This window comes from Syngnathoides biaculeatus, chromosome 7 (genome assembly GCF_019802595.1).
Source record: "Syngnathoides biaculeatus isolate LvHL_M chromosome 7, ASM1980259v1, whole genome shotgun sequence".
NCBI classification, from domain to species: domain Eukaryota; kingdom Metazoa; phylum Chordata; class Actinopteri; order Syngnathiformes; family Syngnathidae; genus Syngnathoides; species Syngnathoides biaculeatus.
Genome location: NC_084646.1, coordinates 11,114,846 through 11,130,359, shown reverse-complemented (window position 1 = coordinate 11,130,359; position 15,514 = coordinate 11,114,846). Strand labels below are relative to the sequence as shown.

General features: G+C 49.0%; 2 protein-coding genes across 2 annotated transcripts; both read right to left on the bottom strand.

Moving 5' to 3' along the window:
* Positions 1-2: 2 nt before the first annotated feature.
* On the bottom strand, positions 3-10,138 carry rad54l (RAD54 like). The gene is made up of 17 exons (XM_061824906.1): positions 9,090-10,138; positions 8,897-8,968; positions 7,624-7,716; positions 7,470-7,530; positions 7,214-7,349; positions 6,650-6,719; positions 6,271-6,559; positions 5,648-5,772; positions 5,433-5,583; positions 5,151-5,277; positions 4,974-5,048; positions 4,200-4,330; positions 3,695-3,805; positions 3,423-3,625; positions 1,448-1,627; positions 1,210-1,373; positions 3-289 (listed from the first exon to the last, which is right to left on the bottom strand). The coding sequence occupies exons 1-17, from the start codon at positions 9,090-9,092 to the stop codon at positions 82-84; spliced, it is 2,199 nt and encodes a 732-aa protein (XP_061680890.1). The 5' UTR covers positions 9,093-10,138; the 3' UTR covers positions 3-81.
* A 2-nt stretch (positions 10,139-10,140) lies between these two features.
* lrrc41 (leucine rich repeat containing 41) lies at positions 10,141-14,965 on the bottom strand. The gene is made up of 9 exons (XM_061824908.1): positions 14,781-14,965; positions 14,374-14,519; positions 13,343-14,051; positions 12,876-13,085; positions 12,317-12,484; positions 11,196-11,294; positions 10,920-11,048; positions 10,757-10,829; positions 10,141-10,372 (listed from the first exon to the last, which is right to left on the bottom strand). The coding sequence occupies exons 1-9, from the start codon at positions 14,866-14,868 to the stop codon at positions 10,150-10,152; spliced, it is 1,845 nt and encodes a 614-aa protein (XP_061680892.1). The 5' UTR covers positions 14,869-14,965; the 3' UTR covers positions 10,141-10,149.
* Positions 14,966-15,514: the final 549 nt, after the last annotated feature.

The window sequence follows — 15,514 nt, the reverse complement described above, 5'->3', positions numbered from 1 at the left end:
ATGTTAAAACGTGAACTTTATTTGACAGTTTTGATAGAGAAACAACAAGAAGAGCAAAGCAGCGGAAATAATAAATACGTGTCACACGACGGCTCGCTGGTCGTCGTGGGAGCGCTGGTGGAAGACGAAGGAGACGGCGGCGGGGGCGGCCCAGCAGGCCTTCAGGACTTGGTCCCTCAGGCCCTTCTTGTCCCAGCAGTGGTGCCACTGGGACAGGTCGGCGGTGCAGTCCGACTCGGCGGCGGGGGGGCGCGTCTGGATGCCGTTCACGCAGCGCCGACAGCGGAATCTGCCGGGTCCCCCCCCCCAAAAAAAAAAAAAAAAAAACAAAAAAAAACAGCCTGTTGGGCATGAATGCTGCATTTGTGTCTCGCTGCTCCAAAAATGGGAAAGTTTTGACGGTTTACAGTAACTGTCACGTGTGCTAATTTCCGCTTGCGCATCAAGACTTGTGTTATCATATCATATCATTTGACGTTTGTTTAATTTCCAATCACCTTCAAGTGGGTGTGACAAGTCAGCAGCTTGAAGAAAGCACGCTTTGCCTCTTTTTGGGCTTTTCGTTATAAGGCAGTCCCTAGATCTTGAAAATGAGCGTTTACGTAGTTCCCAGGTACCGGGTTCGAATCCAGCCTCCCCGGTTAATGTTTGCACGTTCTCTCGTGTCCCCATCGTGTGCTCCGGTTTACTCCACGTTCCCAAAACATGCGCAGTCGGTTAAAAGAAGACAATGATTGGCTGACGAAGAAAATGGGTGGAGGGATGCTTCACGTGTCCTTAATTACCGTAATTCAGGCTAGCGTTAGTGTTCAACTCTTTCTGTGTACCGTGTCTTATAACCAGATGCGCTAAGGCCAGTGCCATGCTAACGCTAGCGCGAGCGCCGTATAACTGCATAAACCACAGGGTGGAAAGCACGTGGAAAAAAAAAAAAAAAAAAAAGTCAAGAAAAATTGCTTTTGCTTTTTGTACAATTAGTTTTTGCTCAAGACAGATTGATGAAAAGCAAGGGATATTAAAATGTTTTTCACGCGGGTTGGGAATGTGACAATTTGAGCTGAGCCACCGGAGGGAGCCAATTGTTTATGATTTGATCAGTATTATTGGTATTTTTGTTACCCGTGCCTCGGCAGAGGTCCGATTCCTAAGGGGTTGTTGTTGTTGTTTGGCAACCGCAGACCCATCGCGAGGGCAAAGGCGTATTCGTACTTGTCATGCGTGTCGCTGGCCGTCTCCGCGTTGAGCGCGAAGAGCTCCCGAAGTTCCCCCAGCGAGAAATGTCGCTCCACGTCCTGCTCCTCGTCCACCACGCAGCTGCTGAGCGCCTTCTTGTGCGCCTGCCTCTGCAGGATCTTCTCCTCGATGGTGCCCGTCTGCGGGCGCAAAGATGTGGGTCGGAGGTTCGAAACCCCTCCGGAAGACGCAAGCGCCGCGCACGCCGACTCACAGACAGCAGCCTGTAGACGTAGCAGGTCTTCTTCTGGCCGTCCCGCCACACGCGCGCCATGGCCTGCTCGTCGTTGGCCGGGTTCCAGTCGGGGTCGAACATCACCAGGCGGTTGGCGCCGATCAGGTTCAGGCCGCAGCCGCCCGCCTTGCTGCTCAACATGAAGATGAATTCGGGGTTCTAAAAAGACAAAAAACGCCAAAGACGGCCTGACGTTGCGATGATCGAATACACGTAACACACACGCGCGCTCACAACATCGCAAAAGTGCCGGCCATATATTCTTTATCCTCTCTGACCCTGTCTACGTATGTCGTCGGGATTATGCTGCCCCCATGTGGCCAAGGAGCGCACACAACAAGGAGCTGCACAATTGCTGTGACTTAATTGAGCCCTCCGTGGATATTGCGCAATCCGCGTCGCTGACCAATCAGAGGCCAGAGATCCGCATAGACCAAAGCCCGTTTTTGCTCCCGCCATTTTCTCAGACAACATTGCATGGTCCAGTGTAGGTTTTGTGAGCGTTTTATCGCGTATTTGGGTTATTGAACAAAAAATATGGTTAAGAGGTGTCGTCACGGACTTTGTAATCGTGACGACGGGTATCCCGAAAGGCCAGTCGGTGGGAGTTGGATTCGTACCCTTTCCAAAACCGAAGACCCGGTACGAAAAATGCCTTCGATGGATCAAACTTTGTGGAAGACCGCATCGTCAACTCAATCCATCTAATATACACACACACACACACACACCGTTCAAGTACTTATAGAGCGATGCCTCGGTTCTCGACCGTTCCAATCCGTTCCTCAAAACGGTTTGAGAAGTGATTTGTTTGAAAACCCAATCGATGTTCCCCATTACAATGAATGGAAAAAGAAATAATGCGTTCCAAGTCAAAAAAAAATTTCTTTTTTTTTAAAGCATTTTTTTTAGCACTTCCTGATAATAAACTGCATTGTAGAAATACATGTATATTTTAAATATTTTATATAATAACATTTATTTTTTGCTTAAAACGAACGTATGGCTTTAGCAGTAGAGTACGCGAGGGTGGCAGTGCATTGCCACATCTGTAGCGACTCGGCCCCCGGCCTTGTTTTTTTTTTTTTTTAATCAATAAAAGTGCAGAATAACTGAAAACAAGCAACTTGCCTTCTTTGGAGCCGTAATCGGGGGTTCGTACGGTCGTCCTCCATAAGAAGGAAAACAACAGTCACGACCGGGACACGTCTGTGTACACAGGCTGCGTTATAAACAATAACAAAAGTGTGCCGGTTGCACCGCAAACATTTTGTCATTTCCATTTTTTTCTTCGGAGGGGGGTTCGAATTGACAATAACAAAACGCGTCGCGGGTGGGTCAGCGCGCATGATGTTAGTCCCCGGTTTTGTTGGGGGCGTTTGAGTACCGATTTTTGTTCAATAACAGAAGCAAAAAAAAATTTTCGTTCGATTTGTTTGAAAACGAGGAAGTTCGAGAAAGCAGGCTTTACTGTACTGTATTGTATTTGTTATTACGACATGCTTACACTTTCAAACGGCATTTCCTTGATTTAAAAAAACATTTTTAATCAACGTTTTTATTGGAAGGCTGTGATTAACGGCATTTTCAGACAACTTTTTTCTTCTTTAAGCCCGCTGTGTGCGGACAACGTTGCGTTAGCTCATCGTGGGCGTGAATGTCATGTTCATTTGCGGCCTTCAGCGATTTAAAGAAAATAAAATTCTGACGACACAAGATATACTTTATCTTCAATGATTTGCCCAACAATTTCTGTCATCCTGCCAGCCTGAGGTGGTTTGTTTGCACGGAATAATTTAACCCGGTAGTACAGTTGTTGGTCCAACACTGGGTTCATGATGCTAGATACAAAAAAAAAAAACAAACAAAAAAAACGTAGCTCTCAACGTACAATCCTCGCCGATCCAAAAAACCTCGGTCTACTTCCGCCCCCCAGCACACCCCCCGGACTTACCTCCGGACTGTTGAATCTCTCCACAATCTCGGCCCTCTTCTTGATGGACATGGTGCCGTCCAGACGGACGTACGGGTACTTTCTGGAGTGGCACAACTTCTCAAAGATGTCCAGCGTTTGGGTGTAGTTGGAGACCAGCACCACCTTATCGTCGGTGCTGCTCCTGGTCACGGCCAGGATCAAGTCCAGAACCAGCATTTTGCCTGGAACGGGGGAGGCGCGCCGCCCGGTCGGTGACAAGGTTCCCCTCGGGCCGGCGTCGGGCTTCTTACCCGACAGCTGAGGCTCGACGCTTTTAACGGAGTAGCCGGCCGGGAAAAGATCCAGAGCGCCTTCGAAGCCTTCCTCGCCCTGCACACACTTGTCGTAGATGAGCGCCGGGTCTGCCGTGCAACAAAAGCAGTCGTGAGGGAAGGCGACCCTCAAATATTTGGGGCCTCTATACAGACAAACACTGACGACATTTTTTTTGCCGGACTTGGACGGACGTCGTGCTTTGACTCGTGTGCCCGCCTTGGCCGCGTCAAACAAACAAAAAAATATGACATATAGTAATGTAAATAGTCGCAGCTCCCCAGGAAGCTTCCATCCCACTCCGGCGACGATAAAGAATACAATCCTACCAGGGTAATGACAATACTACTCAACGCTATCGGGTAAGACAAACTGAAAAGTGTTTTGTTTTCCCCAAATTGAAGCGATTCATATTTTGCCATCACAGAACAGCAAAAGGCAGCTTTGACAGGTTCTGGCGCCGGAGAGAGCGAGAAGTCTTACGATTGCACAGTTTCTTGAGCGAGGTGATGGACGACAGGGAGGAGACGCCGACCCGGTCCCCCTGCAGCGCCTCGACGGGCTTGGCCTGCCTCAGGAAGCGCTTGTAGAGCTCCGTCTGCAGCGCCGTCAGCCTGTCGGGGACGCGTTGGCGCCGTTAGCACGTTGCCGCCGTCGCGGTGGACGTGCGAGTTGGACGTCTCAAGTCTTAACGAACGAACGAACGCAGCGTGAATTTTTTTTTCTCATCAATGCACTAGGATGCAAAGTTATATTGTCGGGAGGAACCTTGAAGAGGGAAATTGATGCACTTTAGTTCCTGTTGCAGAACAATTAATAAATGGATTCTTTATTGCAAGTTGGTCTATATCTTGATAGTCAATGTTTCTAAGGATTAGATTTGATTATCTTTTATATACAAAAGTCATACAGAGGTGTACTCGCGGGGGATGCAGGTGGGGGGAGGGTCAATTTTTTTTTTTTTTGTTGAGAAGCACATGTAATTAATCTTGTTTTTAGACTTTTTTTCCACATTTAGATGCGCCACACCGAATATGCAAAAGCGTCGGGCTGTTATACTGCCGCTTCGCCTCTCTTCTCCCCCCTCCTCCCTCGCTCAGGGGAGGCGCTACCTGGCACAGGATGCCGAAAATGCAAATTGGAAACACAAGACAAGTGTCGTCAAGTCTCATTGTTCAACTCAAAGTTAAGTCGAGCCGTTCAACCGTTTTAGCGAATCCAGTCCCGAGTCGTAAAATTGGAACAAAATCCACCTACTTGCAGCAGACCACCTGCTCCATCTTGACAGGGAGATATTTGGACAGGATGTCGGACGTTCTCCTGATTAAACACCTGAGAGGACACACGACAGTCAAGCCCACTTTCCAGAAAAAAGGGGGAAAGGAAGAAGAAAGACCGAAAAAAAAAAAAAAAGAAGAAGAAGAAGAAGAAGACCTGTTGACGATGCCGATGAGCTCCTTGAGTTTGTCCTCTCCCGCGTGGCGGTCGTCGTCGCTGGCGTCGGCGTCGCGACCCTTCAGGATGGGCAGCTCGAATCGCTTCTTGAACTCCTGGGCCGTACCTGTCAGAAGCGAACGCACTTTCAACGCGCCGGAACACGGAAAGACGACGGGCCCGTTTTCGCTAGATGGTTTGATTGTTATCGAATTTGAAGCGTGTAATCAATCTGTCCGTCTTTTTGGAGAACCGGGCCTCCCGATGCGTCCCAGCGCTTACCCAGGATGCCGGCGTTGACAAAGTGCACCAGGCTGAAGTACTCCAGCAGGTCGTTCTGGATGGGCGTGCCCGATATCAGCACCCTCCTCTGGGCGCGCATGGCGTTCAGGGCCCGGTACGTCCGGTTGTCGGAGTTCTTGAGCCGATGACCCTGCGGGCGGCACGCGTTCAACGCGCCGCAAGAGCGCCTCTTTGGTCACGCCGCCGACAAGTACCTCATCGCAGATGATGAGTCCCACTTGGCCTTTGTGCAGAACCTCGGCGTGCAGCCGGAACGTTTCGTAGGAGATGATGAGTATCGGCGTCGGCACGCGGGGGCCGCGCTGGGAAATGAAGCTGACTGGAAAAGACGGCAGATGTGCGCGAATGAGATGGCAAAAAGTGAACCGTGACGTGGCCAGAGGACGTCTGCACTGGATAGTGGAGTCGCTCCCCAATTGGGGGGGGTTTTTTTCCCCTCCGTGAAATTAGATTTTGACTCGTGATCTTATAAATAACGCCAGCAGTGCCGCCGATACGGACGCTTCATTGACGCGTGACCACTTTTTGTGTCAATGCTGCCGATTATTCTTGCTGCTTTTCTCACTTGATATTTGTTCAACTTCTCATCCACAGATTATTCATTGATAGCTGATCTTTGCTGCGTACGGCGCTGGTGCAACCATGGACAGTTTTACGCTGCCTGTACAGAGTCCAGACTATTAATTGACGGCTTTGACTTTGCTGACTATTCCTTCCGCTGTTCGCGTTCACTTCAAGTACGTAGCGTACTGCTAATATCGCCGATACGTTTGCTGTCAACTACTGCGGCCGCCGTTCACGTCGGCGCGGGGCTCACCGAGCCGCCGGTCGATGTCGTCCTTGGAGCCTCCGTCGATGGCGACGGGCGCGACGCGGGCTCCCAGCCACTTGGCCACCTCGTTGTACCAGTTGCGGACCAGACTGGACGGCGACACCACGATGGCCTTGTCGATCTCGGGCTTGGCGTCGGGGCTCTGGCGCAGCAGCGTCCACACCAGGGCGATGCACTGCAGGGTCTTGCCCAGGCCCATCTCGTCGGCCACGATGCAGCCGAACGAGCCCGGGATGCGTCGACCCGTCACGCAGTCCCACAGGAACTTGACGCCCTAGCGACGGGATGTCGACACGGCCGTCACGCACTCGACGCGTTGTCTGCCTCGTGAGGTCATCTTTGAACGGCCTTGGGTGGACTTTACCTCTCTCTGGTGAGGTCTGAGCACTTTCCCCAAGACGGGATCCACAACCACGTGGACGGGAATTTTGTCCCTGGACGAGATGGAAAAAAAAAAAATGACAACGAAGTGAACAGGATCAGTTGGTGCCAAGGTTGGCTGGGTTGTTTTTTTTTTTTTTTTTTTTTTTTTAAACACTAAGTATCAAAAAACATGTACTGGTTACAAAATGTTTAAAAAAAAAAAAAAACTCACTAAGGACCAAGATTAAGATACAGGAACACATTGAGGCTGAATGTTCATTAAAAACATGACATTTCTTCTAAACTGCTGTAACATTGTCTTGTATGATCCTAAATTAAGGGGGAAAAAAATATGATTCAATGAAATTTCATGTCACACACAAAAGTAACGTAACAATACTAATAGTACAGTTAAACAAATTCAAATGTATTGGACTTAAATCTCACTCTAATGCACTTGGAAATTGTACACCGAGAGGACAAAAAAAAAAAAAAAAAATGGGGAAAAATGTACGGTACTGGATTAAAAAATGTAAACGGGCTAAGCAGGGATACAAGGTCCTACTTGTCAGTTTTGAGCTGCTCGTGGGCACTCAGCGACTCGGGCTCAAACAGAACCAGGGCGCCTTCCGCAAACGGGTCGTGAAGCGCCCGCCTCACTCCCGCTCGCTTCAGGCCAAGTGTCCGGATGCCCAGCGGCCCTGCGGGGGGAAGACGTCGTCCGTCAGCTCACGTTCTGCGTTTATTCATTTGGACTTTGAAGTATTTCAGTCCCCGGACCCACGTACGGCACTGCAAAGTTGGAGCGGTTAAAAGCTCACCCGTGTAATTCGGGATGGGAACTTTAAACGGCTTGGACAGGATCCGCCGGATAAATTCCTCCTGCGGAGAGAAAAATTTGTCAGGAGGCGACGAGGCAGGCGGACTCCAAGCGTCCGCTGGAGTGAACGACGCCAGGCCTTCGCGCGCGCTCACGTGTCGGTTGGCGTCGGGGCACGCGAGCTGCGTCAGCGGCCTCCTGAACGCAGACGGCATCGCCGCTTGGCCCCCCGTGATGCTTTTTTTCCGCTGGGGACAACAACATAGCACATCTGTCACTCAGAAGATTTCACGTCGAGGGGATGAAATTCCGACACTTTGTACAAATTAAACGTCTCAAAAAAAAAAAAGGATTATCAAAAACGCCGTTGATTCATTTGATAAACAATTCATGATTACGTCATCAATTGTTGCACCTCTGATACTGCACAGCGCTAAGCCGATCACAGCAACGTTCTGATAAGTTTCCACCATTTGCGGTGGTTTGGTTGCTCCACCAGACTTGGACTTGAAGTCATTTTAAGATGGTCAAAATTCAAGAAGTCGCTGCATCATTTGCACAACTGTGAAAATAATAATAATCATGAATCGGCATTACCACACTGATTGTGTTTTCGTGTATTTATTTGTCCAAAAATATTCATTGGGTCCGCTGTCATACAAGAGCGGCTCCAAGCGCCACAAACACATTTCTTGTGTCTTTTCAAAATATTTGGTCAAGAAAGACGACGCTGATTCAAATGATTTGAATGGGAAACGCGGCATCATCTGCTGAATGGATAGAAAAGGGAACAAAACATTCAGACAGCTACCAATTTGTATCCCTCCAAGTATTACTTTTCAGGCAACTTGGTATCCAGAAACTGTTGACGCGATAACCATCCTTAGCTGTTAGTTTGAGGTGCAACAATTAATGGATTAATCAGAAAATTGTTAAAAAAAAAAAAAAAAAAGATGAAATCCTCAGAATTAAAGTCTCTCCACAGTAAAAATCATCTGAATTCTTTCCTGAAAAGAGTGATTATCTTTGTGTTTGATCTCAATAAGGCATTTGGGAACAGCAAATTTTACTGAGGAAAACAATAATCAACATTTTTGCTAATTTTCTGACATGTCACGCCCCAAACCACGAACTGAAACAACCAATTTCAAATAACGTCTGTCTAGTTTTGGAATAAAGTGGGGGAGGCAAAAAAAAAAAAATTCCACAGATTGATTAAATTGATAGTATGAATATTGTTTACATTATTGGTAAAGTTACGCAAAAAAAAAAAAAAAAAGACAAATACCAATGCCAACTGGCTACTAAATGTCATTCATTGTGCTGATACAGATAGTTGTAATTCAGAATGTAACAATGTATTTTATGCTTTTCTTCTTTAACTCAGTAAAGTAAGTAGCAAAAATAATAATAATAAATGCAACTGACCGCCGAACCCGTCCACTCTCCATCCTCGGCTTGCTTCCGTTTGGCGACCTGACTGGGAGCCAAACTCCTCCTCTGGATGGTGATACAGTACATGGCAAAACAAATACACACAAAAAAAAAACAAGCAAACAAAAATAAAATTGGGCATCTGGAAGACTTTTGAAGGGAGGAAACTTCGCGCAATGTGACCTACCATGACCGCTCTTCTCCGATGTCGTCGCAGCTCTGAACCGCGAGCTAGCCCGCTAGCAGCCTTGCCGGCACATTGAGCGGCATTCGAGGAGATGAGTTAACCACACAAATCGACGGCTGACTTTCCTTTTTCTGAAATGAGGAGATTTTTCGTCGTCATAAGCGTGTGGCAACGCAAAACCACCGACAGCGGTGGAGTCAAACTACGCGCTAAACAACTACGGCAAGAGCGAAGGGGGAAAACAAAACAAAACAAAAAGCTAACGTTCAGGTTTTACAATTCATCGGATAGTATATCGCCGCTTTAACATTCACATGTCCAAATCCCATTTGAATAACAAAGAATTTTAACATTTTAATACAGACGAAACTGCCAACACATCGATAATGTCGTTTCGTTGGCCGCTAAAAGAATATGCAGTGAATGGTTCATCCCGCTCATCCCTCCCAAAGTGAAAATGGCACACTCCGACATGTCGTCACATCTGACGTAACAATACAAACAGGAAGTAGAAACGGACCAACAATCAGAACCGAAGGATTATTTTTTTACCTTTTCAGGTTCAATTAGTGATCCATTAAGTTTAATGTATTATGATTATTACCATTATTGATATTATTTATAGTATTATTGTGGGAATGATATGTATATACATTCATTAATTCACATTTCTTTTCAATGTGTCCCTATTTTCATGTGCTTGAGTGGCTCAACATTAGCCATTATCTCGGAAAAAAAAAAAAAAAAAAAAAAAAAAAACAGGGGGGGGGGTACGTGAAGACGTCTTGAAGTCACACGAGCCTGACGTCCATCAGCGACACGTCGCCCCACACGTGGGGACGTGTGCGCTTCAGGTCGCCCGCTCGATATACGAAATTCAGCTGGTGGACGTCGTCGACGGTCAGGCGGAAACAGAAAAAGTTTGGAACGTGCACGTTGAGGAAAATGTTCGTCCGCCACGTTGGAACGCGAGACCGACAGCGCAACTGACGCCTTTTGAAGAGGGCGAGAGAAAGAAAACATGGCAAACTCTCAGCGTGTCACGCGTGCGTCCGCCGCCTCACATGTTGCTGACGTGATCGGCCATGGCGTTTCTCGAGTTCCACCGGTTGGTCCGTAGGTGGTGACACAAAGGGCGGAGCTTGTCGAGGGCCGCGTTCCAGGTGACGGCGTCGCGATCTCCCGGGTTGTCCGTGACATCCAGTGTGAGTTTGCTCAGAGGGGGGCGCGAGCTCAAGACCTCGGCGAAGACCCGCAGGTCTGCTGGCTGAATGAAGTTGGCACTGTACAAAGGATAAACGAACGTTTACGAAAGTTTCATGAACAACAACAAAAATAAAGATAGCGGGGATCACTATTGGACTGCTAGCAGTTTTATTTCAAGCTATCGGGTACCAGCCCCCCCCCCAAAAAAAAAAAAAAAAAAGTAGCGAGTTGTCCTCGCCAGTAATTTGGCTTCACCCCGGCGGCCTCTCCAATTCTCAGCCGGGGCCAGTAACAGTCCTTCACGGAGGATAGACAATTTTTTTTTTTTTTTTTGTCAGTGGCCTTGGTCACGCACGCCTTTTTCACGACCTGCTCACAAATTTCCCACGGGATTCAGATCGAGGATCTGGACCCGGAGAACCTCGTCGCCCAACCCTCCCGACGTGAGGCCGAGCACTCACCTGACATTGAGGTACTGGAGCGAAGCGGCTGCAGGTCCGGAGAAGAGTCCGGCCACCGCGTGGACGTGTTCGGCTGCGGACGCACGGACGCGTCAGGCGCTCCGCGAGAGTCGGCCGTCGGCGAGGAGACGGGGGGGCGGGGGTGGGGGGGGGGGGGGCTTACCCAGGCGGTTCCGAGACAAGGTGAGTTTGCGCAGGGACGGCAGCGCCTTCAGGGCGTCCGCCAAGTCACGCAGCCGCTCGGCCTTGCCGACGCAACGCTCCAGAAGGCGACAGCTGGTGAGGTCCAGCTCTGCGGGATCACAAAGCAGGTGAAGGAGAAGAAACCGGAGCGAGGGGAGCGCGATGACACGCGGGGTTGAGGAGGGAGACCGGACGGAGAAGGCCGAGGATGGAAGGAGCCACAAGGATAAGAAGAAACAAACAAACAAACATTTACCTTCCAGCTTGCAGACCCTCAAAACCTTGACGATCTCCTCCAGACAATCGGACAGGTTGAGGTTGGACAGGCTGAGACTTGTCAGGCAAGCGTTTGACTCTAAACACACCAAACGCATTTTCACCTTCTATTTCTTTTCTTTTGCGCACACTCGAGAAATTGTTATGAAGGGAACCTTCGGGCACCTCCCCCAAGCGAAGTGCACTCCAACGACATCGACACGTTTCTTCCCGGGGCCACTCACGACAACAATTACCGTCATTTCCGGCCTAAAAGCCGCGACTTTTTGCGCACGCTTTCAACTCGGCCGCTCATGCGCCGCTGCGCCTGATTTGTGCATTTTTTTTTTTTCCCCTCGCGGCCGCAAGGGTGAGACCGGCGGAATACACGTGCCGAGGAAGTGACTTTTACCGGTCCGGCCCCCGTTAGCGCCGCGCTAGCGTGTGACTACCGTGTCACAGAGATTTTTAGTTAAACTCACTGTGTACCGTCTTTCTCGTGTCCCAATGTGGGTGGGCACTTGCGGCGTACGTATGTAGCAAATGGTATTTCCTTTCCAAATGTACTGGCTGAGGCTTATAACCAGGTGCGCTCTGTAGGCCGGGAATTACGGTGGTAGTAGTAGTAGTCGTAGTCGAGGAGGTCGAGAGCACATATTCTTGTAAAAGGGAATATACATCGCTGTTGACATTTTGAACTTGTTTTATTGACGCGAACATGGAGGGAGTACTTTCGTTTAACACGATGGAAGTCAGAGGTCACTTTGTGTTGCTAACTATCCTCAAGTCGGGAAATAATGTTCGTGTTAAATCGACCTCGCGTTCATGCGTGCACTGCAGCCCATCTGTGAATCGTTTTGCACAATGGCTTACTTTTGAAAAGTCCTACGGAAAGGCCAAAAAGCGCAGGGAGTTCCCAGGGTGAGCAGTGTCTCTTTTTCCTGAAACAGTTCCCCGAACTGTTCACATTTGAAATTGATTGCTGATCGGGAACCGGGTTTAATGTGGGTCAAAACGGCCAATAACGCCTCAAGTGCGCCGCGTGTTTGCGTACGCGTCAGAGTACTCGTGACGGCCAAGTGTGGGAAAATATTTCAGTGCTGGAGTCGTGCGATGGCTTACCTGCAAGTGTGTTGAGGAGCTCCTTGTGAGACCAGGCGACGGGCAGACGCATTTCGGAGACGTGCAGCGAGACCAGACGCGGGCACAGCGGCAGCGTTTTCAGCAGGAAGGCGGGGTCCATCAAGGGCTCGTCCAGTATGACGGACAGGCGCTCCAGAGGAAGTTCGCCTGCGAGACGCGCACGCCGTCAACCGCCGCACGCCCGCCCGCCAAATCAAGCTATTCACCTCTGGCAACATATTCGGAACTAGGAAGCGCACAAATTCCTCACAGCTGGCAAAAGTGACGTCAAAATGACAAAACACACCGGGGTGCACTTTTTTTTTTTCTCGTGACGTTACGAAAACTGGCATCCACTGAACAGATATTACACTGAATTTATATTTTCTGGTTATCATAGTTATTATTCCCGCAATGCACTCTCACACTCTTGCCGAATATCTGCACGCCTATGATGCTGCTTCCTCCCCTGGTGGCCATGCCCTGCACACCAAGAGGGAGCAGCACAATGTCCATCTAATCACAGCAAAACGATTGAATTCTTTCCCCCCATTCTCACCTTCCAGCTCCTCACACCTCGCGTTGAACCGGATGATGTGGAACTCCACGTCCAGCTCCTTGAGTTCTCGGTAGGCTTTCAGCAGCACGGCGAGCAGCGACACGCACGGCAACAAGCAGACGGCCAGCCGGCGGAGGGATCGGTGGGGGCGCGAGGCCAAAGACCGCAAAGCTTTTGCCAGGTCGTGAATGTGCCCGATCGGAATGGTCGCTACGACACAAAACATGAAAAACACCGCCGCCAAAGCTTTGGCATTTTATTGATCTTTTGGCTTCCAAGTAAAAATGAAATTAAAATGTCGCATATTGCCGCTGTCCGGGAAAACCCACACGCTAGCTGTTAGCTTTATGCATCATTAAAAGTATTGCAGAATGCGAGAAATTCAACTGGTGTGATGATGTTTTTTTTTTTTGTTTGTTTTTTTTTTTTAAACATTTCCCGAAAAGGTCAAAAGACGCTGAACTCACAGCAGGAGATCAGCGTCAGAGAGGTGAGGCTGTCAAAAGTGGGCAGGATCTCGACGACATCTGCCACTTGCTCCGGGAAATGCATTTTCACTTCCAGACTTTCAATCTTTGGATCTGGACGAGGAGCCACGCAGTCTTTGCAACGGTACCGTGGAGCCTCACAGTATGGGTCCTCCATCCTCCTGAGTTTCATTGCGGGACCGTCTTCAGAGTGGAATTCTTCTAAATATTCATCATAATAAAAATGTATAGTAGGAGCGGTACTCAAACTTTCATTGTTCTGCCACTCCGTGAGGGATCGATACAGATGCCCGCTGTAGCCGAGCAGCCAGCTCAAGAAGTTGACAAAGGGCGACCGCAGGGTGAGGTGCTTAACCGTGCCGTGGTCCAGAAGGCGATGGATCGTGAAGAACAGTCGCTGGGACGTATCCAGCGAGATGCGTCCGTCCTTAAATAACAACGTCAGCTTCTCCGCAGTCTTCTCCAGACTGTCGAGAAGAGTCCGCTCGCCCGATGTCAAGTCCACGTGGGGGCGCATGTCGGAGCTGAGCGTCACGTGGTCGACGCTCTTGACGGCCGTCGACGCGAAGGTGGGAACGCTCACGTTTTTCCAGGCGTCCGCGTCTAGCGAGGAGGTGTCGAGGAGCTCGGCAAACATCGCTCGCATCACTTCCACTCTCACCTCTTGCTCGGTGAGAAAGATCTTTGGCTGGAATCGAGCACACGAAAAAAACGGACACAAGATGTTTGGAACGGGGTCGTTGAAGATGTTCTCAAGAATGGGACAAAATCTTCGATACCCCCACCCCCAGCCCCACCACCATCCCTGAGTAAAGGAAGCTCTCCAAGCATTTCTTCCGTGACTCTACGTTCTCTCTTCTCTGTCCACTCAGTAGCGGACCGGCGTTTCCCCTTCTCCGCTGTCGGCTCGGCTCAGCCCAGCCCAGCCTGGACTTTTGAGGCACAACGCACTTCTTCACTGCATTTGCCTCGACCGTGAATCCCGTGCCAAAAGCGTAAAACACACCCACCTTGCGTTTGTTCTGAAAATGTTGGTAGAGCTTCACCCATGACGAGAAGGTGGAGATTCCCTTGAGCTGGAGCCCCGGCTGAAGCTCGTCCAGCTGACACACGTTCAGGAGAGGAAGAAGCTCTTTTATCAGCTCTGCTGGAAGACCTGATATGCAATGTTTCCAAAAAAAAAAAAAAAAAAAAAGTGTTTTTAAAATAATGGCACAATAACGCAAAACTTGTAATTAAAAAAAAGTTAAAAATTGCAATGTGTTTCTATCCATGTATTTTCCCACACGTGATTGTCGATTGACATGAGCGCTGTGCTAAAACTTTTGATTTATTTCGAACGGATGTTAGCTTTGTCTTGGGCTAGCTTGCTCGCCACGAACAAAACAACACAGAAACGGAAACAGTTTGCACTCACTGAGAAGCGCCGCGGTGCCCACAGCACGAAAATGTTGCTCGTGTATTGCTCGGAAGCAGAAATCCTTTAAAGTCGGGAACTTTTCCATAGCGGTCGCGCCGTGTTTGCTTTTACTTTATTTACTTTGGTTCGAAGTCCGACGGGCTCGCTTCCGTGGAAGTGACGTAATTCAGTGCATTGCACAGCAGCGCCGCCACTGGCTGGGAGGCTTGCAGTAAATCTGTCTTCTCCGAATGAAATCAGTGAATGTTCGCCCTTCTTTTTCTTTTGTCTTTTTCTTTTGGGCTTGGTGGCAGCAGCGCGTCACACTTATTTTTCGTTTTCCCACGCGAGCCTCTCTCTTGCATCCTCGTGGCCTCACGTCTTCCCTAACTCCGTCTCTCAAGCATCTCTTCGAGCTGGTTCGCCTGGACCGTCGCGTCCCGCAACACTTGAGAAAATTGTTTCCGGAAAAAAACATTCCTTTTCTGTCAAATTTTATTTTGAGTAGGAAATTTTTTATTGCAGTACACAATCACTCTGTTGTCAAAATGTGCATTTGTTTTATCTTTTTTTTTTTTTTTTTTTTTAAATAGAAATTGTCACCGTCCTGCAAGCATGAAGAAACCCTTTAGAACTTGAAAAAAAAAAATAAAGTTTTAGCCGCTGTGCCCAGTGGTCCTTCTGGGTGGGATGGCGTGAGGGGATGGTGGAGTCTCTCACGTGAGCAAGTCCAAAGTCCACCGTCCTCCAAA